The 27,847-nt window shown below is 39.8% G+C and overlaps 1 protein-coding gene across 2 annotated transcripts in view; it reads left to right on the top strand.

Moving 5' to 3' along the window:
- The window catches only part of map2k1 (mitogen-activated protein kinase kinase 1), a 79,565-nt gene extending 62,503 nt beyond the window's left edge, over positions 1-17,062 (top strand). The window contains exons 6-9 of one of the 2 annotated variants that reach the window (XM_082968221.1): positions 2,604-2,668; positions 3,075-3,133; positions 10,051-10,096; positions 13,518-17,062. In XM_082968221.1, coding sequence (XP_082824347.1) covers positions 2,604-2,668; positions 3,075-3,133; positions 10,051-10,096; positions 13,518-13,631 — 284 coding nt within the window. In that variant the 3' untranslated portion in view covers positions 13,632-17,062. The remainder of the gene's footprint in view (positions 1-2,603; positions 2,669-3,074; positions 3,134-10,050; positions 10,097-13,517) is intronic. The other variant, XM_082968220.1, reaches the window with a different exon arrangement.
- Positions 17,063-27,847: the final 10,785 nt, after the last annotated feature.

Genomic DNA, 27,847 nt, shown 5'->3' with positions numbered 1-27,847 from the left:
GAGAGTTAACCCTCAGCCTGTGGGCCAGACAGCAGACCTGACTTATTGAGAGTTAACCCTCAGCCCTGTGGGCCAGACAGCAGACCTGACTTATTGAGAGTTAACCCTCAAGCCTGTGGGCCAGACAGCAGACCTGACTTATTGAGAGTTAACCCTCAAGCCTGTGGGCCAGACAGCAGACCTGACTTATTGAGAGTTAACCCTCAAGCCTGTGGGCCAGACAGCAGACCTGACTTATTGAGAGTTAACCCTCAGCCTGTGGGCCAGACAGCAGACCTGACTTATTGAGAGTTAACCCTCAAGCCTGTGGGCCAGACAGCAGACCTGACTTATTGAGAGTTAACCCTCAAGCCTGTGGGCCAGACAGCAGACCTGACTTATTGAGAGTTAACCCTCAGCCTGTGGGCCAGACAGCAGACCTGACTTATTGAGAGTTAACCCTCAGCCCTGTGGGCCAGACAGCAGACCTGACTTATTGAGAGTTAACCCTCAGCCTGTGGGCCAGACAGCAGACCTGACTTATTGAGAGTTAACCCTCAGCCCTGTGGGCCAGACAGCAGACCTGACTTATTGAGAGTTAACCCTCAAGCCTGTGGGCCAGACAGCAGACCTGACTTATTGAGAGTTAACCCTCAGCCTGTGGGCCAGACAGCAGACCTGACTTATTGAGAGTTAACCCTCAAGCCTGTGGGCCAGACAGCAGACCTGACTTATTGAGAGTTAAGCCTCAGCCCTGTGGGCCAGACAGCAGACCTGACTTATTGAGAGTTAACCCTCAGCCCTGTGGGCCAGACAGCAGACCTGACTTATTGAGAGTTAACCCTCAGCCTGTGGGCCAGACAGCAGACCTGACTTATTGAGAGTTAACCCTCAGCCCTGTGGGCCAGACAGCAGACCTGACTTATTGAGAGTTAACCCTCAAGCCTGTGGGCCAGACAGCAGACCTGACTTATTGAGAGTTAACCCTCAGCCTGTGGGCCAGACAGCAGACCTGACTTATTGAGAGTTAACCCTCAGCCTGTGGGCCAGACAGCAGACCTGACTTATTGAGAGTTAACCCTCAGCCCTGTGGGCCAGACAGCAGACCTGACTTATTGAGAGTTAACCCTCAAGCCTGTGGGCCAGACAGCAGACCTGACTTATTGAGAGTTAACCCTCAAGCCTGTGGGCCAGACAGCAGACCTGACTTATTGAGAGTTAACCCTCAAGCCTGTGGGCCAGACAGCAGACCTGACTTATTGAGAGTTAACCCTCAGCCTGTGGGCCAGACAGCAGACCTGACTTATTGAGAGTTAACCCTCAAGCCTGTGGGCCAGACAGCAGACCTGACTTATTGAGAGTTAACCCTCAAGCCTGTGGGCCAGACAGCAGACCTGACTTATTGAGAGTTAACCCTCAGCCTGTGGGCCAGACAGCAGACCTGACTTATTGAGAGTTAACCCTCAGCCCTGTGGGCCAGACAGCAGACCTGACTTATTGAGAGTTAACCCTCAGCCTGTGGGCCAGACAGCAGACCTGACTTATTGAGAGTTAACCCTCAGCCTGTGGGCCAGACAGCAGACCTGACTTATTGAGAGTTAACCCTCAGCCTGTGGGCCAGACAGCAGACCTGACTTATTGAGAGTTAACCCTCAGCCTGTGGGCCAGACAGCAGACCTGACTTATTGAGAGTTAACCCTCAAGCCTGTGGGCCAGACAGCAGACCTGACTTATTGAGAGTTAACCCTCAGCCTGTGGGCCAGACAGCAGACCTGACTTATTGAGAGTTAACCCTCAAGCCTGTGGGCCAGACAGCAGACCTGACTTATTGAGAGTTAACCCTCAGCCTGTGGGCCAGACAGCAGACCTGACTTATTGAGAGTTAACCCTCAGCCTGTGGGCCAGACAGCAGACCTGACTTATTGAGAGTTAACCCTCAAGCCTGTGGGCCAGACAGCAGACCTGACTTATTGAGAGTTAACCCTCAGCCTGTGGGCCAGACAGCAGACCTGACTTATTGAGAGTTAACCCTCAGCCTGTGGGCCAGACAGCAGACCTGACTTATTGAGAGTTAACCCTCAGCCTGTGGGCCAGACAGCAGACCTGACTTATTGAGAGTTAACCCTCAGCCTGTGGGCCAGACAGCAGACCTGACTTATTGAGAGTTAACCCTCAGCCTGTGGGCCAGACAGCAGACCTGACTTATTGAGAGTTAACCCTCAAGCCTGTGGGCCAGACAGCAGACCTGACTTATTGAGAGTTAACCCTCAACCCTGTGGGCCAGACAGCAGACCTGACTTATTGAGAGTTAACCCTCAGCCTGTGGGCCAGACAGCAGACCTGACTTATTGAGAGTTAACCCTCAGCCTGTGGGCCAGACAGCAGACCTGACTTATTGAGAGTTAACCCTCAGCCTGTGGGCCAGACAGCAGACCTGACTTATTGAGAGTTAACCCTCAGCCTGTGGGCCAGACAGCAGACCTGACTTATTGAGAGTTAACCCTCAGCCTGTGGGCCAGACAGCAGACCTGACTTATTGAGAGTTAACCCTCAGCCCTGTGGGCCAGACAGCAGACCTGACTTATTGAGAGTTAACCCTCAGCCCTGTTTCTGTCTTCCCTCAGCCTGTGGGCCAGACAGCAGACCTCCTATGGCGATTTTTGAACTGCTGGACTACATAGTCAATGAGGTGAGTAAAGACTGTTACAATCAGGGTCGGGGTCCATTTGAGTTTAAGGCAGTCAATTCAGGAAGTCATTTGAATCAGAATTTTTTTTTTTGAAATCTACAGTAAATAAAATTTTAAAAAAATAGCTTCTACTTTTCAGTTCATTCAAAAGTCATAAATCCTGGTCTATAATAATATAGACCATCTCTGCTGTAATGTATCGGTAAACTCTGTCTGCATTCCCATGTTGATTGGGATGATGGTATACTGAACTGTGAATGCATTACACGAATGACTGCCTGCCTTCCTGAAAGCCTACATGTCCTGAGTGTAATTTCGTCAAGGCTGAATCGTTTATATGTGCTCTCCGTCCATCTCCATCTATGATGCGAGTCGAGTCGACCATCTTCTTGTTGTTTTTTCCCAGCCTCCTCCTAAGCTGCCTGGTATTTTCGGAGCTGAATTTCAAGACTTTGTGAATAAATGGTAAGTATTAAAACAAAGCGACTTACTTAAAAGTTGTTGAGTAAAAAAAAAAAAAAAAAACACACTGGAACCTGCTTGTTGTTGCATTTTCCGAAGCCCAACGATTTCATTTCAGACATCAGCGTTCAACATTGACACCGCTGCCACCTAGTGGTGTGTGTGTGTAGTAGCACCCACAGACTATCCATTATATTGGCTAGATACTCCAGTGGCAGCTCTAACAAGGAACAGAAATGTCTCCCTGAAAATGGAAGGAAGGACTATTCTAGACAATCAGAGGGCATAGTCCACGTGTGGCTCAGTTGGTAGAGCATGGTGTTTTGCAACGCTAGGGTTGTGGGTTCGATTCCCACGGGGGGACCAGTATAGAAAAAAAAAAAAAAAAAAAATGTATGAAATGTATGTATTCATTACTGTAAGTCGCTCTGGATAAGAGCGTCTACTAAATGACTAAAATGTACAAATGTAAATGTTAACAACAGTGTTGTACTTAAATCCGGACACTGGTATTTTCTTATTTTTTTTAATGTTTTTAATTTTTTTATTAACAGTAACATGCAAAACATAAACATAACAGCCAGAGGGATTCCAAAGAAATGAGGAAAAAAAATTAAATAAAACTATTCCACATTATATCAAATCAAATACAGACATATAGCGAATACATTTTATTTTTTTGACATTTTCTTTTATATACGTTTTAAAGACTCTTAACAACCTAATCATTAGGAAACTTCTACTGGTCCAATAAACTACATTTGTTATTACCAGAGAAGAAGAGAGGAAGAGAGGAAGAGAGGAAGAGCGGTAGAGAGGAAGAGAGGTAGAGAGGTAGAGAGGAAGAGAGGTAGAGAGGTAGAGAGGAAGAGAGGTAGAGAGGTAGAGAGGAAGAGAGGAAGAGAGGAAGAGAGGTAGAGAGGTAGAGAGGAAGAGAGGTAGAGAGGAAGAGAGGTAGAGAGGAAGAGAGGAAGAGAGGAAGAGAGGTAGAGAGGAAGAGAGGTAGAGAGGAAGAGAGGAAGAGAGGAAGAGAGGTAGAGAGGAAGAGAGGAAGAGAGGTAGAGAGGAAGAGAGGTAGAGAGGAAGAGAGGAAGAGAGGTAGAGAGGAAGAGAGGTAGAGAGGAAGATAGATAGAGAGGAAGAGAGGTAGAGAGGAAGAGAGGAAGAGGAAGAGAGGTAGAGAGGTAGAGAGTTAGAGAGGAAGATAGGTAGAGAGGAAGAGAGGTAGAGAGGTAGAGAGGAAGAGAGGTAGAGAGGTAGAGAGGAAGAGAGGTAGAGAGGAAGAGAGGTAGAGAGGAAGAGAGGTAGAGAGGAAGAGAGGAAGAGAGGTAGAGAGGAAGAGAGGTAGAGAGGAAGAGAGGAAGAGAGGTAGAGAGGAAGAGAGGTAGAGAGGAAGAGAGGTAATAACTGGGCCCAAAATCAGCCTTCTCCAGCAGGTTGCGTTTTTTTGGGTTGGATTTTCTTCACTCCACCAAGCGAGGAGTTTTTTTTTTAGTTTTTTTTTTGTACAGAGGTCAATAAAAAAGAGTCGAATTTGGTTAAAAAAATAAAATGTAATGGCTTATTTGGTACATGTTGTTGCATCATTTGATCAAATATCCGTTTCCTTTAATGATTAGGTTGTTACGAGTGTACTGATGTAAGTAGGATATGAGACATTTGATAAAAATATAGTTATATATATTTTTTTAATATGGTAGCATTCAAAACACTTTAAAAACAGACGCTATCCGCTCAACTAGGGTGACCATGTTTTGACCAAAAAAACAGGACATATGGTCACCTTACCTCAACCCTCAAAATGAAGTGGACACTTCTGATGACGTTTCATGAAGGAGGAAAGAAGGAGTGATTTTTTTTTTTAAACGGACCAGCCCTTTACCCGGAAATTGGGCACTCGTTTTTTTAAGTCACCAGTAGCTTTATTTCCGCTACACTAAATGATGAGCTCATGTCTACTTATATTAACTATATAATTATTAATATACTAACGTTAGCCTGCCCTGAAGAAGGAAAATGTTTTATTTCTACAATTTCCAAAAGCTAACCAAACAAAAACATCATTATTTTTATGAGATGTGTTTTTGTTCATTAGTAGGACAATTTCTAACTTATTTACATTCGTTTTTTTACTTACACTTGTATGTTGACTCCATATTGATGTTTTAAGTTTTGACTGACTTTTCTTAGCGGATGTACAATCATCACGAATTGAATTATGGGGCTTTTCAGGCCCCTGAAGTGAACATTTTATTTAACCTTTATTTAACAAGGAAAGTCAGTTACGAACAAATTCTTATTTACAATGACGGCCTACACCGGCCAAACCCGGACGACGCTGGGCCAATTGTGCACCGCCCTACGGGACTCCCAATCACAGCCAGTTGTGATACAGCCTGGATTCGAACCAGGTTGTCTATAGCACTGACATGCAGTGTCTTAGACCTCTGCACCACTCAGCCTGTAGTTCTGTCTGGTTTGTACACTACCCCTCAGCCTGTAGTTCTGTCTGGTTTGTACACTACCCCTCAGCCTGTAGTTCTGTCTGGTTTGTACACTACCCCTCAGCCTGTAGTTCTGTCTGGTCCTGGTTTGTACACTACCCCTCAGCCTGTAGTTCTGTCTGGTTTGTACACTACCCCTCAGCCTGTAGTTCTGTCTGGTTTGTACACTACCCCTCAGCCTGTAGTTCTGTCTGGTCCTGGTTTGTACACTACCCCTCAGCCTGTAGTTCTGTCTGGTTTGTACACTACCCCTCAGCCTGTAGTTCTGTCTGGTGAGTGCCATAGAGATAGTAGTGAAAACACTGATCAGCGTCAGCTGTGATTTCCCCTCTCCTATAGAACTATTTCCCCTCTCCTATAGAACTATTTCCCCTCTCCTATAGAACTATTTCCCCTCTCCTATAGAACTATTTCCCCTCTCCTATAGAACTATTTCCCCTCTCCTATAGAGTTATTTCCCCTCTCCTATAGAACTATTTCCCCTCTCCCATAGAACTATTTCCCCTCTCCCATAGAACTATTTCCCCTCTCCTATAGAACTATTTCCCCTCTCCTATAGAACTATTTCCCCTCTCCTATAGAACTATTTCCCCTCTCCCATAGAACTATTTCCCCTCTCCCATAGAACTATTTCCATTCTCCTATAGAACTATTTCCCCTCTCCCATAGAACTATTTCCCCTCTCCTATAGAACTATTTCCCCTCTCCTATAGAACTATTTCCCCTCTCCTATAGAACTATTTCCCCTCTCCTATAGAACTATTTCCCCTCTCCTATAGAACTATTTCCCCTCTCCCATAGAACTATTTCCCCTCTCCTATAGAACTATTTCCCCTCTCCTATATATAGAACTATTTCCCCTCTCCTATAGAACTATTTCCCCTCTCCTATAGAACTATTTCCCCTCTCCTATATATAGAACTATTTCCCCTCTCCTATAGAACTATTTCCCCTCTCCTATAGAACTATTTCCCCTCTCCTATAGAACTATTTCCCCTCTCCTATAGAACTATTTCCCCTCTCCTATAGAACTATTTCCCCTCTCCTATAGAACTATTTCCCCTCTCCTATAGAACTATTTCCCCTCTCCTATACAACTATTTCCCCTCTCCTATAGAACTATTTCCCCTCTCCTATAGAACTATTTCCCCTCTCCCATAGAACTATTTCCCCTCTCCTATAGAACTATTTCCCCTCTCCTATAGAACTATTTCCCCTCTCCTATAGAACTATTTCCCCTCTCCCATAGAACTATTTCCCCTCTCCTATAGAACTATTTCCCCTCTCCTGTAGAACTATTTCCCCTCTCCTATAGAACTATTTCCCCTCTCCTGTAGAACTATTTCCCCTCTCCTATAGAACTATTTCCCCTCTCCTATAGAACTATTTCCCCTCTCCCCATAGAACTATTTCCCCTCTCCTGTAGAACTATTTCCCCTCTCCTATAGAACTATTTCCCCTCTCCCATAGAACTATTTCCCCCCTCCTATAGAACTATTTCCCCTCTCCTATATATAGAACTATTTCCCCTCTCCTATATATAGAACTATTTCCCCTCTCCTATAGAACTATTTCCCCTCTCCTGTAGAACTATTTCCCCTCTCCTATAGAACTATTTCCCCTCTCCTGTAGAACTATTTCCCCAACCCTATAGAACTATTTCCCCTCTCCTATAGAGTGCATACTCTCTTCATCCAGGTTGCTTAAATGGCTACTCAGACTATTTTCATTGCCCCCCCCCCCCCCCCCCCCCCACTCTTTTACGCTGCTGTTACTCTCTGTTATCATCTATGCATAGTCACTTTAATACCTCTACCTACATGTACATACAGTTGAAGTCGGAAGTTTACATACACTTAGGTTGGAGTCATTAAAACTCGTTTTTCAACCACTCCGCAAATTAGGTTAGGACGTCTACTTTGTGCATGACACAAATCATTTTTCCAACAATTGTTCACATACAGATTATTTCACTTATAATTCACTGTATCACAATTCCAGTGGTTCAGAAGTTTACATACACTAAGTTGACTGTGCTTTTAAACAGCTTGGAAAATTCCAGAAAATGATGTCATGGCTTTAGAAGCTTCTGATAGGCTAATTGACATCATTTGAGTCAATTGGAGGTGTACCTGTGGATGTATTTCAAGGCCTACCTTCAAACTCAGTGCCTCTTTGCTTGACATCATGGGAAAATCAAAAGAAATCAGCCAAGACCTCCACAAGTCTGGTTCATCCTTGGGAGCAATTTCCAAACACCTGAAGGTACCACGCCCATCTGTACAAACAATAGTACGCCAGTATAAACACCATGGGACCACGTAGCCATCATACCGTTCAGGAAGGAGACGCATTTTGTCTCCTAGAGATGAACGTACTTTGGTGTGAAAAGTGCAAATCAATCCCAGAACAACAGCAAAGGACCTTGTGAAGATGCTGGAGGAAACAGGTACAGCTAGCAGGGTTTTCTTTGGGGGCTTGAACGCAGCCCGTGACGTGACCCTGACCGCGGATTGTCCCGTTTTTGTGGCTGTCTTAGACTCCTGCTGTTTGTTGTGACTTGCCCTGTCTGGAACTGTGAGGAGTAACAGCGTAACCCTACGATGTTACCATGACAATGACCAAAGCCAGAATACCGTTGAGGACTTTGGTGTGTGTCTCAATCAAATAGTTCTACAAGCAGTTGTTACAACAACAAAACAGCTTCAAGTGTTTTATCCAAATACTGGTGGAGTCAACTAATATTATTATTATTTTTTTTAAACGGACGACCTGACCAGAGAGGTCCAGGACCTGAAGAACAGTTTGCAGTTCTCCCAGGGTCAGCTCGACGAGTTGAAACAAGAGAACGGCAAGATGACAGCAATCTGTGAGTCATTGAGAGAAGACTTCAGTTTCTGTATGTGAATCCATGATAACAATGGCGGAGAAAAAAAAATCGGATTATCTCGAAGGGACAATCAAGGCAGAATAACATGGTCGTGGACGGAATCGCAGAATCTCAATGAGACCTGGATGGAGTTTGAGGACAAAGTGAGGGAAAAGATCTCTGAGAAACTGAAGATGGACCACAGGAAGATTGAGGTGGAGCGCGCCCACAGAACTGTAATAACACCCACCACCGACCCAGGTGACAGGTCCAGGCCGATTAGTGGTCAAGTTCTTGAGGTTCAAGGACCAGGTAGCTGTTCTGGAAAGAGTCAAGAACTTGAGAGGAACGTACATCTTCCTCAACGAGGACTATCCTGAAGCTGTGCGCCAGAAGAGGAAAGAACTGATCCCAGACATGAAAGCTGCCAGAGTGTGTGAGGACATTGCTTACAGCCTTCCCTGTGGCAGGGTTGTGGGTTCGATTCCCACAGGGGGCCAGTACAAAAAAACAAAAATGCATGAAATTAAATGTATGAATTCACTACTGTAAGTCGCTCTGGATAAGAGCGTCTGCTAAAATGAGTAAAATGTCAAATGTATTCCACTATGACAGGCTCATTGTCCATCCTCCCTCCCAGAAGCCTGGAAGGGGTGAGAGAGCCAATCCTATTGGTTCATAGCTTCAACCCTGCAGCACAACACACACACACACACCAATTGATTAATGGACTGTTAAATGTATATTATTTTCTCTTGCTTTGTTTATTTTCCATATTATGTCTATCTCTGATGAGCTACCCAGGAAAGGGCTGAAAATAGCTCATATTAATATATATGTAGCTTTAGAAATAAGATTCATGAAATCTTGCTAACATCAGGTAAGATTCATATATTAGCCATTTCTGAGACTCACTTAGATAATTCATTTGATGAAGCATCAGTAGCAATACAAGGATATAACATCTATAGAAGAGACAGGAATGCTTATGGGGGAGGTGTAGCTGTATATATTCAGAGCCATATCCCTGTAATACTTAGAGAAGATCTTATGTCCAGTGTTATTGAAGTGTTGTGGTTGCAGGTTAACTTGGCACATCTAAAGCCTTTTCTTTTGGGGTGTTGCTATAGGCCACCAAGTGCTAACAGTCAGTATCTAAATCATATGTGTGAAATGCTTGATAGTGTATGTGATGTAAACAGAGAGGTCTACTTTCTTGGGGACCTGAATATTGAATGCTGGTTTTCATCAAGCTGTCAGCTCAAGAGGATTAATATGGATATACATTATACAGTGGGGAGAACACGTATTTGATACACTGCCGATTTTGCAGGTTTTCCTACTTACAAAGCATGTAGAGGTCTGTAATTTTTATCATAGGTACACTTCAACTGTGAGAGACGGAATCTAAAACAAAAATCCTGAAAATCACATTGTATGATTTTTTTTTTAAGTAATTAATTTGCATTTTATTGTTGCTTTGGATAAAAGCTTCTGCTAAATGGAATTTATTATTATATAACGTACCGACTTTTATTTGTTGACAGTTTGATCAAGAACCCAGCAGACAGGGCAGACCTGAAGCAGTTGATGGTGAGTGGATTAATTTTGTTCCCAATGTTGCTCTGTGTTGTGCTTGTGATCCTTCTCGCTCTACTGGAAAAACAACAGATTCTATACTGTGGTATTATGTATGTATAAAGGGTTAGGGTTATGTATAAAGGGTTAGGGTTATGTATTTAGGCTTAGGGTTATGTATTTAGGGTTAGGGTTATGTATAAAGGGCTAGGGTTATGTATAAAGGGTTAGGGTTATGTATTTAGGGTTTGGTATAAAGGGCTAGGGTTATGTATTTAGGGTTATGTATAAAGGGTTAGGGTTATGTATAAAGGGCTAGGGTTATGTATAAAGGGTTAGGGTTATGTATAAAGGGTTAGGGTTATGTATAAAGGGTTAGGGTTATGTATAAAGGGCTAGGGTTATGTATAAAGGGTTAGGGTTATGTATTTAGGCTTAGGGTTATGTATTTAGGCTTAGGGTTATGTATTTAGGCTTAGGGTTATGTATAAAGGGCTAGGGTTATGTAAAAAGGGTTAGGGTTATGTATAAAGGGCTAGGGTTATGTATAAAGGGCTAGGGTTATGTATAAAGGGCTAGGGTTATGTATAAAGGGTTAGGGTTATGTATAAAGGGCTAGGGTTATGTATAAAGGGCTAGGGTTATGTATAAAGGGTTAGGGTTATGTATAAAGGGTTAGGGTTATGTATAAAGGGTTAGGGTTATGTATAAAGGGTTAGGGTTATGTATAAAGGGCTAGGGTTATGTATAAAGGGTTAGGGTTATGTATAAAGGGTTAGGGTTATGTATAAAGGGTTAGGGTTATGTATAAAGGGCTAGGGTTATGTATAAAGGGTTAGGGTTATGTATAAAGGGTTAGGGTTATGTATAAAGGGTTAGGGTTATGTATAAAGGGTTAGGGTTATGTATAAAGGGCTAGGGTTATGTATAAAGGGCTAGGGTTATGTATAAAGGGTTAGGGTTATGTATTTAGGGTTATGTATAAAGGGTTAGGGTTATGTATAAAGGGTTAGGGTTATGTATAAAGGGTTAGGGTTATGTATAAAGGGCTAGGGTTATGTATAAAGGGCTAGGGTTATGTATAAAGGGTTAGGGTTATGTATAAAGGGTTAGGGTTATGTATAAAGGGCTAGGGTTATGTATAAAGGGCTAGGGTTATGTATAAAGGGTTAGGGTTATGTATTTAGGGTTAGGGTTATGTATTTAGGGTTAGGGTTATGTATAAAGGGTTAGGGTTATGTATTTAGGCTTATGTATAAAGGGTTAGGGTTATGTATAAAGGGCTAGGGTTATGTATAAAGGGCTAGGGTTATGTATAAAGGGTTAGGGTTATGTATAAAGGGTTAGGGTTATGTATTTAGGGTTATGTATAAAGGGCTAGGGTTATGTATAAAGGGCTAGGGTTATGTATAAAGGGTTAGGGTTATGTATAAAGGGCTAGGGTTATGTATAAAGGGTTAGGGTTATGTATAAAGGGCTAGGGTTATGTATAAAGGGCTAGGGTTATGTATAAAGGGTTAGGGTTATGTATAAAGGGTTAGGGTTATGTATTTAGGCTTAGGGTTATGTATTTAGGGTTAGGGTTATGTATAAAGGGCTAGGGTTATGTATAAAGGGCTAGGGTTATGTATAAAGGGTTAGGGTTATGTATAAAGGGTTAGGGTTATGTATAAAGGGCTAGGGTTATGTATAAAGGGCTAGGGTTATGTATAAAGGGCTAGGGTTATGTATAAAGGGCTAGGGTTATGTATAAAGGGTTAGGGTTATGTATAAAGGGTTAGGGTTATGTATAAAGGGCTAGGGTTATGTATAAAGGGCTAGGGTTATGTATAAAGGGCTAGGGTTATGTATAAAGGGTTAGTGTTATGTATAAAGGGCTAGGGTTATGTATAAAGGGCTAGGGTTATGTATAAAGGGCTAGGGTTATGTATAAAGGGCTAGTGTTATGTATAAAGGGTTAGTGTTATGTATAAAGGGCTAGGGTTATGTATTTAGGGTTATGTATAAAGGGTTAGGGTTATGTATAAAGGGTTAGGGTTATGTATAAAGGGTTAGGGTTATGTATAAAGGGTTAGGGTTATGTATAAAGGGCTAGGGTTATGTATAAAGGGCTAGTGTTATGTATAAAGGGTTAGTGTTATGTATAAAGGGCTAGGGTTATGTATTTAGGGTTATGTATAAAGGGTTAGGGTTATGTATAAAGGGTTAGGGTTATGTATAAAGGGTTAGGGTTATGTATAAAGGGTTAGGGTTATGTATAAAGGGTTAGGGTTATGTATAAAGGGCTAGGGTTATGTATAAAGGGCTAGGGTTATGTATAAAGGGTTAGGGTTATGTATAAAGGGTTAGGGTTATGTATAAAGGGTTACCATGTATTCTTTCTGCTTGTATTTTGTGTAATTTACAGCTCATCTGTAAAATAGACCTTGGTCTCAGTACGACTTCCTGGTTAAATAAAGAGACCTTGGTGTCAGTAGGACTTCCTGGTTAAATAAAGAGACCTTGGTCTCAGTACGACTTCCTGGTTAAATAAAGACCTTGGTCTCAGTACGACTTCCTGGTTAAATAAAGACCTTGGTGTCAGTAGGACTTCCTGGTTAAATAAAGACCTTGGTCTCAGTACGACTTCCTGGTTAAATAAAGACCTTGGTGTCAGTAGGACTTCCTGGTTAAATAAAGAGACCTTGGTGTCAGTAGGACTTCCTGGTTAAATAAAGACCTTGGTGTCAGTAGGACTTCCTGGTTAAATAAAGACCTTGGTCTCAGTACGACTTCCTGGTTAAATAAAGACCTTGGTGTCAGTAGGACTTCCTGGTTAAATAAAGACCTTGGTGTCAGTAGGACTTCCTGGTTAAATAAAGACCTTGGTGTCAGTAGGACTTCCTGGTTAAATAAAGAGACCTTGGTGTCAGTAGGACTTCCTGGTTAAATAAAGACCTTGGTGTCAGTAGGACTTCCTGGTTAAATAAAGACCTTGGTCTCAGTACGACTTCCTGGTTAAATAAAGACCTTGGTGTCAGTAGGACTTCCTGGTTAAATAAAGACCTTGGTGTCAGTAGGACTTCCTGGTTAAATAAAGACCTTGGTGTCAGTACGACTTCCTGGTTAAATAAAGACCTTGGTGTCAGTAGGACTTCCTGGTTAAATAAAGACCTTGGTGTCAGTAGGACTTCCTGGTTAAATAAAGACCTTGGTGTCAGTAGGACTTCCTGGTTAAATAAAGAGACCTTGGTGTCAGTAGGACTTCCTGGTTAAATAAAGACCTTGGTGTCAGTAGGACTTCCTGGTTAATGTAAATCCAGGCAGGCAGAGGCCATGTTATTGTAATCAGGCAGCTTCTCTTCATCAGCCTACCATTTCTAAAAGGACATTTGTTTTGAGAGCTCTTTTAGTAAGATTTCAGTCAGGATGATATTAACCATGTTTCTCTCTCCAGGTTCATCAATTCATCAAGCTGTCAGAGGCAGAGGAGGTGGACTTTGCAGGCTGGCTGTGTAGCACCATTGGACTCAACCAGCCAGTCACCCCAACACACAGTGTGGGCATGTGATGGCCCTTCTATACACCTTGGTTATGTCCCAATTTAGCTCTCCTTCCGCCCAAAGTGTGCACTTGTTCACTTCCCTTCAATGATTTGAAAGTGGTGGAAACTCCCCCACTAGCTCATGCTTCCATCAATCCCATTTTTTTGGGAAGCAGCGAACAAGTGCACACTTAAGGATATATTGGGACACACACCTGCTTAGCCAAACACTCATAGCCTGTATTCAAACAGAATTGCTTTGTTTCATCGGGGTGGTATTCACAATGAAGGGACCTACCTTCCAGAAAGGTCTGCCACTTTAACCACTGCCTCCAAATAGGGTTCTCCTCTATGACTAGGTAGGTCTGCTGCTTTAAGGACAATATGTAGGTCTGCTGCTTTAAGGACAATATGTAGGTCTGCTGCTTTAAGGACAATATGTAGGTCTGCTGCTTTAAGGACAATATGTAGAGCTGATGCTTTAAGGACAATATGAAGGTCTGCTGCTTTAAGGACAATATGTAGGTCTGCTGCTTTAAGGACAATATATAGGTCTGCTGTTTTAATAAAGACAATATGTAGATCTGCTGCTTTAAGGACAATATGTAGATCTGCTGCTTTAAGGACAATATGTAGATCTGCTGCTTTAAGGACAATATGTAGGTCTGCTGTTTTAATAAAGACAATATGTACGTCTGCTGTTTTAATAAAGACAATATGTAGATCTGATGCTTTAAGGACAATATGTAGGTCTGCTGTTTTAATAAAGACAATATGTAGGTCTGCTGCTTTAAGGACAATATGTAGATCTGATGCTTTAAGGACAATATGTAGGTCTGCTGCTTTAAGGACAATATGTAGATCTGCTGTTTTAAGGACAATATGTAGATCTGCTGCTTTAAGGACAATATGTAGGTCTGCTGCTTTAAGGACAATATGTAGGTCTGCTGCTTTAAGGACAATATGTAGGTCTGCTGCTTTAAGGACAATATGTAGGTCTGCTGCTTTAAGGACAATATGTAGGTCTGCTGTTTTAATAAAGACAATATGTAGATCTGCTGCTTTAAGGACAATATGTAGATCTGCTGCTTTAAGGACAATATGTAGGTCTGCTGTTTTAATAAAGACAATATGTACGTCTGCTGTTTTAATAAAGACAATATGTAGATCTGATGCTTTAAGGACAATATGTAGGTCTGCTGTTTTAATAAAGACAATATGTAGGTCTGCTGTTTTAATAAAGACAATATGTAGATCTGATGCTTTAAGGACAATATGTAGGTCTGCTGCTTTAAGGACAATATGTAGATCTGCTGTTTTAAGGACAATATGTAGGTCTGCTGTTTTAATAAGGACAATATGTAGGTCTGCTGCTTTAAGGACAATATGTAGGTCTGCTGCTTTAAGGACAATACGTAGATCTGCTGTTTTAATAAGGACAATATGTAGGTCTGCTGTTTTAATAAAGACAATGTGTAGATCTGATGCTTTAAGGACAATATGTAGGTCTGCTGTTTTAATAAAGACAATATGTAGGTCTGCTGCTTTAAGGACAATATGTAGGTCTGCTGCTTTAAGGACAATATGTAGGTCTGCTGCTTTAAGGACAATATGTAGATCTGCTATTTTAAGGACAATATGTAGGTCTGCTGCTTTAAGGACAATATGTAGGTCTGCTGCTTTAAGGACAATATGTAGGTCTGCTGCTTTAAGGACAATATGTAGATCTGCTATTTTAAGGACAATATGTAGATCTGCTGCTTTAAGGACAATATATAGGTCTGCTGTTTTAATAAGGACAATATGTAGATCTGCTGTTTTAATAAGGACAATATGTAGATCTGATGCTTTAAGGACAATATGTAGATCTGATGCTTTAAGGACAATATGTAGGTCTGCTGTTTTAATAAGGACAATATGTAGGTCTGCTGTTTTAATAAGGACAATATGTAGGTCTGCTGTTTTAATAAGGACAATATGTAGATCTGATGCTTTAAGGACAATATGTAGGTCTGCTGCTTTAAGGACAATATGTAGATCTGCTGTTTTAATAAAGACAATATGTAGGTCTGCTGTTTTAATAAGGACAATATGTAGGTCTGCTGTTTTAATAAGGACAATATGTAGATCTGCTGCTTTAAGGACAATATGTAGATCTGATGCTTTAAGGACAATATGTAGATCTGCTGTTTTAATAAGGACAATATGTAGATCTGATGCTTTAAGGACAATATGTAGATCTGATGCTTTAAGGACAATATGTAGATCTGATGCTTTAAGGACAATATGTAGGTCTGCTGCTTTAAGGACAATATGTAGAGCTGATGCTTTAAGGACAATATGAAGGTCTGCTGCTTTAAGGACAATATGTAGGTCTGCTGCTTTAAGGACAATATGTAGGTCTGCTGTTTTAATAAAGACAATATGTAGATCTGCTGCTTTAAGGACAATATGTAGATCTGCTGCTTTAAGGACAATATGTAGATCTGCTGCTTTAAGGACAATATGTAGGTCTGCTGTTTTAATAAAGACAATATGTACGTCTGCTGTTTTAATAAAGACAATATGTAGATCTGATGCTTTAAGGACAATATGTAGGTCTGCTGTTTTAATAAAGACAATATGTAGGTCTGCTGTTTTAATAAAGACAATATGTAGGTCTGCTGCTTTAAGGACAATATGTAGATCTGATGCTTTAAGGACAATATGTAGGTCTGCTGCTTTAAGGACAATATGTAGATCTGCTGTTTTAAGGACAATATGTAGATCTGCTTTAAGGACAATATGTAGGTCTGCTGTTTTAATAAGGACAATATGTAGGTCTGCTGCTTTAAGGACAATATGTAGGTCTGCTGCTTTAAGGACAATATGTAGGTCTGCTGCTTTAAGGACAATATGTAGGTCTGCTGCTTTAAGGACAATATGTAGGTCTGCTGTTTTAATAAAGACAATATGTAGATCTGCTGCTTTAAGGACAATATGTAGATCTGCTGCTTTAAGGACAATATGTAGATCTGCTGCTTTAAGGACAATATGTAGGTCTGCTGTTTTAATAAAGACAATATGTACGTCTGCTGTTTTAATAAAGACAATATGTAGATCTGATGCTTTAAGGACAATATGTAGGTCTGCTGTTTTAATAAAGACAATATGTAGGTCTGCTGTTTTAATAAAGACAATATGTAGATCTGATGCTTTAAGGACAATATGTAGGTCTGCTGCTTTAAGGACAATATGTAGATCTGCTGTTTTAAGGACAATATGTAGGTCTGCTGTTTTAATAAGGACAATATGTAGGTCTGCTGCTTTAAGGACAATATGTAGGTCTGCTGCTTTAAGGACAATACGTAGATCTGCTGTTTTAATAAGGACAATATGTAGGTCTGCTGTTTTAATAAAGACAATGTGTAGATCTGATGCTTTAAGGACAATATGTAGGTCTGCTGTTTTAATAAAGACAATGTGTAGATCTGATGCTTTAAGGACAATATGTAGGTCTGCTGTTTTAATAAAGACAATATGTAGGTCTGCTGCTTTAAGGACAATATGTAGGTCTGCTGCTTTAAGGACAATATGTAGGTCTGCTGCTTTAAGGACAATATGTAGATCTGCTATTTTAAGGACAATATGTAGATCTGCTGCTTTAAGGACAATATATAGGTCTGCTGTTTTAATAAGGACAATATGTAGATCTGCTGTTTTAATAAGGACAATATGTAGATCTGATGCTTTAAGGACAATATGTAGATCTGATGCTTTAAGGACAATATGTAGGTCTGCTGTTTTAATAAGGACAATATGTAGGTCTGCTGTTTTAATAAGGACAATATGTAGGTCTGCTGTTTTAATAAGGACAATATGTAGATCTGATGCTTTAAGGACAATATGTAGGTCTGCTGCTTTAATGACAATATGTAGATCTGCTGTTTTAATAAAGACAATATGTAGGTCTGCTGTTTTAATAAGGACAATATGTAGGTCTGCTGTTTGAATAAGGACAATATGTAGATCTGCTGCTTTAAGGACAATATGTAGATCTGATGCTTTAAGGACAATATGTAGATCTGCTGTTTTAATAAGGACAATATGTAGATCTGATGCTTTAAGGACAATATGTAGATCTGATGCTTTAAGGACAATATCTAGATCTGATGCTTTAAGGACTATGTAGGTCTGCTGTTTTAATAAGGACAATATGTAGGTATTGGAAACTGTCTGAGCAATCACTGCCCCCCCATAACAGAATATTATTGCTAAGTCTGCCACCTTCCCCACTGCCTCTAAATTGGGTTCTCCTTCCCCACTGCCTCTAAATTGGGTTCTCCATCCCCACTGCCTCTAAATTGGGTTTCCCTTCCCCACTGCCTCTAAATTGGGTTCCCCTTCCCCACTGCCTCTAAATTGGGTTCTCCTTCCCCACTGCCTCTAAATTGGGTTCTCCGTCTCCACTGCCTCTAAATTGGGTTCCCCTTCCCCACTGCTTCTAAATTGGGTTCCCTTTCCCCACTGCCTCGAAATCGGGTTCTCCGTCCCCACTGCCTCGAAATTGGGTTCTCCGTCCCCACTGCCTCTAAATTGGGTTCCCCTTCCCCACTGCCTCGAAATTGGGTTCTCCGTCCCCACTGCCTCGAAATTGGGTTCTCCGTCCCCACTTCCTCGAAATTGGGTTCTCCTTCCCCACTGCCTCTAAATTGGGTTCTTCGTCCCCACTGCCTCTAAATTGGGTTCTCTATGACTATAAAAGGTTTGCCACCTAGGAGGTAGGAACACAACACTGGATTTACAGGTACTGTATAGCCTACTTGCCAGACTATACAGGTACTGTATAGCCTACTTGCCAGACTGTTTTATGAAATATCCTACTACATCACAGGTGTCCAATTCATTCCATGGAGGACCGAGTGTCTGTGGGTTCATTCCTCCCTTGTTTTAAATACAGAGCATTTAGAAAGTATTCAGACCCTTTGACTTTTTCCACATTTTGTGACGTTACAGCCTTATTCTAAAATGGATTAAATGTTTTTCATCAATCTACACACAATACCCCATAAAGGAAAAAGCGACAACAGGTTTAGAGATTTTAGCAAATACCTTCTTTACATAAGTAATTCAGACCCTTTGCTATGAGATTCGAAATTTAACTCAGGTTCATCCTGTTTCCATTGATCATCCTTGATGTTTCTACAACTTGGAATCCACCTGTGGTAAATCAATTCAATTGATTGGACATGATTTGGAAAAGCACACACACACACACACGTCTATATAAGGTCTCAGTTGTCAGTGCATGTCAGAGCAAAAACCAAGCCATAAGGTCAAAGGAATTGTCCGTAGATCAGGATTGTGTCGAGGCACAGATCTGGGGAAAAGGTACCAAAAAAATGTCTGCAGCATTGAAGGTCCCCAAGAACAGAGTGGCCTCCATCATTCTTAAATGGAAAAAGTTTGGAACCACCAAGACTCTTCCTAGAGCTGGCCGCCCGGCCAAACTGAGCAATCGGGGGAGAAGAGCCTTGGTCAGGGAAGTGACCAAGAACCCGATGGTCACTCTGACAGAGCGCCAGAGTTCCTCTGTGGAGATGGGAGAACCTTCCAGAAGGGTACCCATCTTTGCAGCACTCCACCAACGGTAGTAGCCTGGTGGGTCGGAGCGTTGGGCCAGTAACCAAATCACGGTCGGATGTGATGCAGCCTGGATTCGAACCCAGGTACTGCAGTGACGCCTCGTGCACTGAGATGCAGTACTCTTAAACCGCTGCACCCTAAGTCAAAGCAGCCACCATCAATGACCCTAAGCACGCAAAACAAGACAATGCAGGAGTGGCTTTGGGACAAATCTTAGGGCAGGTTCCACATACCCAGATTAAACCTTGTCCTGGATTACAAATCATTCTCAATGGAGAATTTCCATTCAAAAGTGCATTTTAGTTCAGGACTAGTCTTAATTGGGTCTGGGAAACTGGCCCTTAATGTCCTTGAGTGGCCCAGCCAGAGCCTGGACTTGAACTCGATAAAAGATCTCTGGAGAAACCTTTTGAAATAGCTGTGCAGAGAAGCTCCCCATCCAACTGGAGAGTTTGAGATTGATGAAAAAGGTCACAGATTAGTTAGGAACACTTGGTTGTCCAAGTCTTAAAATTGGACACATTTAAAATGACAACTAGACCCAGCAGACACCGCCTTCCTTTGAGTGAGTTTAGACCCCCAGGGGTCACCATTCAGACCTGACCGCAGTTCCCTGATAACAGGCCGGAGGTTAACAGACCGGTACCCAGGCCGGAGGTTAACAGACCGGTACCCAGGCCGGAGGTTAACAGACCGGTACCCAGGCCGGAGGTTAACAGACCGGTACCCAGGCCGGAGGTTAACAGACCGGTACCCAGGCCGGAGGTTAACAGACCGGTACCAGGCCGGAGGTTAACAGACCGGTACCCAGGCCGGAGGTTAACAGACCGGTACCCAGGCCGGAGGTTAACAGACCGGTACCCAGGCCGGAGGTTAACAGACAAAGGCCCATATTAAGGCATAACCGATTCCTGTGTTGTGTAAAAACAGTCTAAATGATGCCGTGTGGTATAATAAACAGTCTAAATGATGCCGTGTGGTATAATAAACAGTCTAAATGATGCCGTGTGGTATAATAAACAGTCTAAATGATGCCGTGTGGTATAATAAACAGTCTAAATGATGCCGTGTGGTATAATAAACAGTCTAAATGATGCCGTGTGGTATAATAAACAGTCTAAATGATGCCGTGTGGTATAATAAACAGTAAATGATGCCGTGTGGTATAATAAACAGTAAATGATGCCGTGTGGTATAATAAACAGTAAATGATGCCGTGTGGTATAATAAACAGTCTAAATGATGCCGTGTGGTATAATAAACAGTCTAAATGATGCCGTGTGGTATAATAAACAGTAAATGATGCCGTGTGGTATAATAAACAGTAAATGATGCCGTGTGGTATAATAAACAGTCTAAATGATGCCGTGTGGTATAATAAACAGTCTAAATGATGCCGTGTGGTATAATAAACAGTAAATGATGCCGTGTGGTATAATAAACAGTCTAAATGATGCCGTGTGGTATAATAAACAGTCTAAATGATGCCGTGTGGTATAATAAACAGTCTAAATGATGCCGTGTGGTATAATAAACAGTAAATGATGCCGTGTGGTATAATAAACAGTAAATGATGCCGTGTGGTATAATAAACAGTAAATGATGCCGTGTGGTATAATAAACAGTAAATGATGCCGTGTGGTATAATAAACAGTAAATGATGCCGTGTGGTATAATAAACAGTAAATGATGCCGTGTGGTATAATAAACAGTCTAAATGATGCCGTGTGGTATAATAAACAGTAAATGATGCCGTGTGGTATAATAAACAGTAAATGATGCTGTGTGGTATAATAAACAGTAAATGATGCTGTGTGGTATAATAAACAGTCTAAATGATGCCGTGTGGTATAATAAACAGTAAATGATGCCGTGTGGTATAATAAACAGTCTAAATGATGCCGTGTGGTATAATAAACAGTCTAAATGATGCCGTGTGGTATAATAAACAGTAAATGATGCTGTGTGGTATAATAAACAGTAAATGATGCTGTGTGGTATAATAAACAGTCTAAATGATGCCGTGTGGTATAATAAACAGTCTAAATGATGCCGTGTGGTATAATAAACAGTAAATGATGCCGTGTGGTATAATAAACAGTAAATGATGCCGTGTGGTATAATAAACAGTCTAAATGATGCCGTGTGGTATAATAAACAGTCTAAATGATGCCGTGTGGTATAATAAACAGTAAATGATGCCGTGTGGTATAATAAACAGTCTAAATGATGCCGTGTGGTATAATAAACAGTCTAAATGATGCCGTGTGGTATAATAAACAGTAAATGATGCCGTGTGGTATAATAAACAGTAAATGATGCCGTGTGGTATAATAAACAGTAAATGATGCCGTGTGGTATAATAAACAGTAAATGATGCCGTGTGGTATAATAAACAGTAAATGATGCCGTGTGGTATAATAAACAGTCTAAATGATGCCGTGTGGTATAATAAACAGTAAATGATGCCGTGTGGTATAATAAACAGTAAATGATGCCGTGTGGTATAATAAACAGTAAATGATGCTGTGTGGTATAATAAACAGTAAATGATGCTGTGTGGTATAATAAACAGTCTAAATGATGCCGTGTGGTATAATAAACAGTAAATGATGCCGTGTGGTATAATAAACAGTCTAAATGATGCCGTGTGGTATAATAAACAGTCTAAATGATGCCGTGTGGTATAATAAACAGTCTAAATGATGCCGTGTGGTATAATAAACAGTAAATGATGCTGTGTGGTATAATAAACAGTAAATGATGCTGTGTGGTATAATAAACAGTCTAAATGATGCTGTGTGGTATAATAAACAGTAAATGATGCCGTGTGGTATAATAAACAGTCTAAATGATGCCGTGTGGTATAATAAACAGTAAATGATGCTGTGTGGTATAATAAACAGTAAATGATGCCGTGTGGTATAATAAACAGTAAATGATGCCGTGTGGTATAATAAACAGTAAATGATGCCGTGTGGTATAATAAACAGTAAATGATGCCGTGTGGTATAATAAACAGTAAATGATGTCGTGTGGTATAATAAACAGTAAATGATGCTGTGTGGTATAATAAACAGTAAATGATGCTGTGTGGCATAATAAACAGTCTAAATGATGCTGTGTGGTATAATAAACAGTAAATGATGCTGTGTGGTAATAATAAACAGTAAATGACGCTGTGTGGTATAATAAACAGTCTAAATGATGCTGTGTGGTATAATAAACAGTCTAAATGATGCTGTGTGGTATAATAAACAGTAAATGATGCTGTGTGGTATAATAAACAGTCTAAATGATGCTGTGTGGTAATAATAAACAGTAAATGATGCTGTGTGGTAATAATAAACAGTAAATGATGCTGTGTGGCATAATAAACAGTAAATGATGCTGTGTGGTATAATAAACAGTAAATGATGCTGTGTGGTATAATAAACAGTAAATGATGCCGTGTGGTATAATAAACAGTCTAAATGATGCCGTGTGGTATAATAAACAGTAAATGATGCCGTGTGGTATAATAAACAGTAAATGATGCCGTGTGGTATAATAAACAGTAAATGATGCCGTGTGGTATAATAAACAGTAAATGATGCCGTGTGGTATAATAAACAGTAAATGATGCCGTGTGGTATAATAAACAGTCTAAATGATGCCGTGTGGTATAATAAACAGTCTAAATGATGCCGTGTGGTATAATAAACAGTCTAAATGATGCCGTGTGGTATAATAAACAGTAAATGATGCTGTGTGGCATAATAAACAGTAAATGATGCCGTGTGGTATAATAAACAGTAAATGATGCCGTGTGGTATAATAAACAGTAAATGATGCCGTGTGGTATAATAAACAGTCTAAATGATGCCGTGTGGTATAATAAACAGTCTAAATGATGCCGTGTGGTATAATAAACAGTAAATGATGCCGTGTGGCATAATAAACAGTAAATGATGCCGTGTGGTATAATAAACAGTAAATGATGCCGTGTGGTATAATAAACAGTAAATGATGCCGTGTGGTATAATAAACAGTCTAAATGATGCCGTGTGGTATAATAAACAGTCTAAATGATGCCGTGTGGTATAATAAACAGTAAATGATGCCGTGTGGTATAATAAACAGTAAATGATGCTGTGTGGTATAATAAACAGTAAATGATGCTGTGTGGCATAATAAACAGTCTAAATGATGCTGTGTGGTATAATAAACAGTAAATGATGCTGTGTGGTAATAATAAACAGTAAATGACGCTGTGTGGTATAATAAACAGTCTAAATGATGCTGTGTGGTATAATAAACAGTCTAAATGATGCTGTGTGGTATAATAAACAGTAAATGATGCTGTGTGGTATAATAAACAGTCTAAATGATGCTGTGTGGTAATAATAAACAGTAAATGATGCTGTGTGGTATAATAAACAGTAAATGATGCTGTGTGGCATAATAAACAGTAAATGATGCTGTGTGGTATAATAAACAGTAAATGATGCTGTGTGGTATAATAAACAGTAAATGATGCCGTGTGGTATAATAAACAGTCTAAATGATGCCGTGTGGTATAATAAACAGTAAATGATGCCGTGTGGTATAATAAACAGTAAATGATGCCGTGTGGTATAATAAACAGTAAATGATGCCGTGTGGTATAATAAACAGTAAATGATGCCGTGTGGTATAATAAACAGTAAATGATGCCGTGTGGTATAATAAACAGTCTAAATGATGCCGTGTGGTATAATAAACAGTCTAAATGATGCCGTGTGGTATAATAAACAGTCTAAATGATGCCGTGTGGTATAATAAACAGTAAATGATGCTGTGTGGCATAATAAACAGTAAATGATGCCGTGTGGTATAATAAACAGTAAATGATGCCGTGTGGTATAATAAACAGTAAATGATGCCGTGTGGTATAATAAACAGTCTAAATGATGCCGTGTGGTATAATAAACAGTCTAAATGATGCCGTGTGGTATAATAAACAGTAAATGATGCCGTGTGGCTCGTGGCCGGGGATAATAAACAGTAAATGATGCCGTGTGGTATAATAAACAGTAAATGATGCCGTGTGGTATAATAAACAGTCAAATGATGCCGTGTGGTCGCGTGCCGGGATAATAAACAGTGGCCGTGGGAAATCGATGGCCGTGTGGTATAATAAACAGTGGCGTGGAAATCGATGGCGGGGCGTCGGCCGTGTGGTATAATAAACAGTAAATGATGCCGTGTGGTATAATAAACAGTAAATGATGCTGTGTGGTATAATAAACAGTCTAAATGATGCCGTGTGGTATAATAAACAGTAAATGATGCTGTGTGGTATAATAAACAGTCTAAATGATGCTGTGTGGTATAATAAACAGTAAATGATGCCGTGTGGTATAATAAACAGTAAATGATGCCGTGTGGTATAATAAACAGTAAATGATGCTGTGTGGTATAATAAACAGTAAATGATGCTGTGTGGTATAATAAACAGTCTAAATGATGCTGTGTGGTATAATAAACAGTCTAAATGATGCCGTGTGGTAATAATAAACAGTAAATGATGCTGTGTGGTATAATAAACAGTAAATGATGCTGTGTGGTATAATAAACAGTAAATGATGCTGTGTGGTATAATAAACAGTAAATGATGCTGTGTGGTATAATAAACAGTAAATGATGCTGTGTGGTATAATAAACAGTAAATGATGCCGTGTGGTATAATAAACAGTCTAAATGATGCCGTGTGGTATAATAAACAGTAAATGATGCTGTGTGGTATAATAAACAGTAAATGATGCCGTGTGGTATAATAAACAGTCTAAATGATGCCGTGTGGTATAATAAACAGTCTAAATGATGCCGTGTGGTATAATAAACAGTCTAAATGATGCCGTGTGGTATAATAAACAGTAAATGATGCCGTGTGGTATAATAAACAGTAAATGATGCCGTGTGGTATAATAAACAGTAAATGATGCCGTGTGGTATAATAAACAGTAAATGATGCCGTGTGGTATAATAAACAGTAAATGATGCTGTGTGGTATAATAAACAGTCTAAATGATGCTGTGTGGTATAATAAACAGTCTAAATGATGCTGTGTGGTATAATAAACAGTCTAAATGATGCTGTGTGGTATAATAAACAGTCTAAATGATGCCGTGTGGTATAATAAACAGTCTAAATGATGCCGTGTGGTATAATAAACAGTCTAAATGATGCTGTGTGGTATAATAAACAGTCTAAATGATGCCGTGTGGTATAATAAACAGTAAATGATGCTGTGTGGTATAATAAACAGTAAATGATGCCGTGTGGTATAATAAACAGTAAATGATGCCGTGTGGTATAATAAACAGTAAATGATGCCGTGTGGTATAATAAACAGTAAATGATGCCGTGTGGTATAATAAACAGTAAATGATGCTGTGTGGTATAATAAACAGTAAATGATGCTGTGTGGTATAATAAACAGTAAATGATGCCGTGTGGTATAATAAACAGTCTAAATGATGCCGTGTGGTATAATAAACAGTAAATGATGCCGTGTGGTATAATAAACAGTCTAAATGATGCCGTGTGGTATAATAAACAGTCTAAATGATGCCGTGTGGTATAATAAACAGTAAATGATGCCGTGTGGTATAATAAACAGTAAATGATGCTGTGTGGTATAATAAACAGTAAATGATGCTGTGTGGTATAATAAACAGTAAATGATGCCGTGTGGTATAATAAACAGTAAATGATGCTGTGTGGTATAATAAACAGTAAATGATGCCGTGTGGTATAATAAACAGTAAATGATGCTGTGTGGTATAATAAACAGTAAATGATGCCGTGTGGTATAATAAACAGTAAATGATGCTGTGTGGTATAATAAACAGTAAATGATGCCGTGTGGTATAATAAACAGTAAATGATGCTGTGTGGTATAATAAACAGTCTAAATGATGCTGTGTGGTATAATAAACAGTAAATGATGCTGTGTGGTATAATAAACAGTCTAAATGATGCTGTGTGGTATAATAAACAGTAAATGATGCCGTGTGGTATAATGAACAGTAAATGATGCTGTGTGGTATAATAAACAGTCTAAATGATGCTGTGTGGTATAATAAACAGTAAATGATGCTGTGTGGTATAATAAACAGTCTAAATGATGCTGTGTGGTATAATAAACAGTAAATGATGCCGTGTGGTATAATAAACAGTAAATGATGCTGTGTGGTATAATAAACAGTCTAAATGATGCCGTGTGGTATAATAAACAGTAAATGATGCCGTGTGGTATAATAAACAGTAAATGATGCCGTGTGGTATAATAAACAGTAAATGATGCCGTGTGGTATAATAAACAGTAAATGATGCCGTGTGGTATAATAAACAGTAAATGATGCCGTGTGGTATAATAAACAGTAAATGATGCCGTGTGGTATAATAAACAGTCTAAATGATGCCGTGTGGTATAATAAACAGTCTAAATGATGCCGTGTGGTATAATAAACAGTCTAAATGATGCCGTGTGGTATAATAAACAGTAAATGATGCTGTGTGGTATAATAAACAGTCTAAATGATGCTGTGTGGTATAATAAACAGTCTAAATGATGCTGTGTGGTATAATAAACAGTAAATGATGCCGTGTGGTATAATAAACAGTAAATGATGCCGTGTGGTATAATAAACAGTAAATGATGCTGTGTGGTATAATAAACAGTCTAAATGATGCCGTGTGGTATAATAAACAGTCTAAATGATGCCGTGTGGTATAATAAACAGTAAATGATGCCGTGTGGTATAATAAACAGTAAATGATGCTGTGTGGTATAATAAACAGTAAATGATGCCGTGTGGTATAATAAACAGTAAATGATGCCGTGTGGTATAATAAACAGTCTAAATGATGCCGTGTGGTATAATAAACAGTCTAAATGATGCCGTGTGGTATAATAAACAGTAAATGATGCCGTGTGGTATAATAAACAGTCTAAATGATGCCGTGTGGTATAATAAACAGTCTAAATGATGCCGTGTGGTATAATAAACAGTAAATGATGCCGTGTGGTATAATAAACAGTAAATGATGCCGTGTGGTATAATAAACAGTAAATGATGCCGTGTGGTATAATAAACAGTAAATGATGCCGTGTGGTATAATAAACAGTAAATGATGCTGTGTGGTATAATAAACAGTCTAAATGATGCTGTGTGGTATAATAAACAGTCTAAATGATGCTGTGTGGTATAATAAACAGTCTAAATGATGCTGTGTGGTATAATAAACAGTAAATGATGCCGTGTGGTATAATAAACAGTAAATGATGCCGTGTGGTATAATAAACAGTAAATGATGCTGTGTGGTATAATAAACAGTAAATGATGCTGTGTGGTATAATAAACAGTAAATGATGCCGTGTGGTATAATAAACAGTAAATGATGCCGTGTGGTATAATAAACAGTAAATGATGCCGTGTGGTATAATAAACAGTAAATGATGCTGTGTGGTATAATAAACAGTAAATGATGCCGTGTGGTATAATAAACAGTAAATGATGCTGTGTGGTATAATAAACAGTAAATGATGCCGTGTGGTATAATAAACAGTAAATGATGCTGTGTGGTATAAT

The sequence above is a fragment of the Salmo salar genome, chromosome 23, assembly GCF_965601325.2.
Source record: "Salmo salar chromosome 23, fSalSal1, whole genome shotgun sequence".
NCBI lineage: Eukaryota > Metazoa > Chordata > Actinopteri > Salmoniformes > Salmonidae > Salmo > Salmo salar.
The sequence above is the reverse complement of the archived record's forward strand: the minus strand, read 5'-3'. Positions and strand labels throughout refer to the sequence as shown.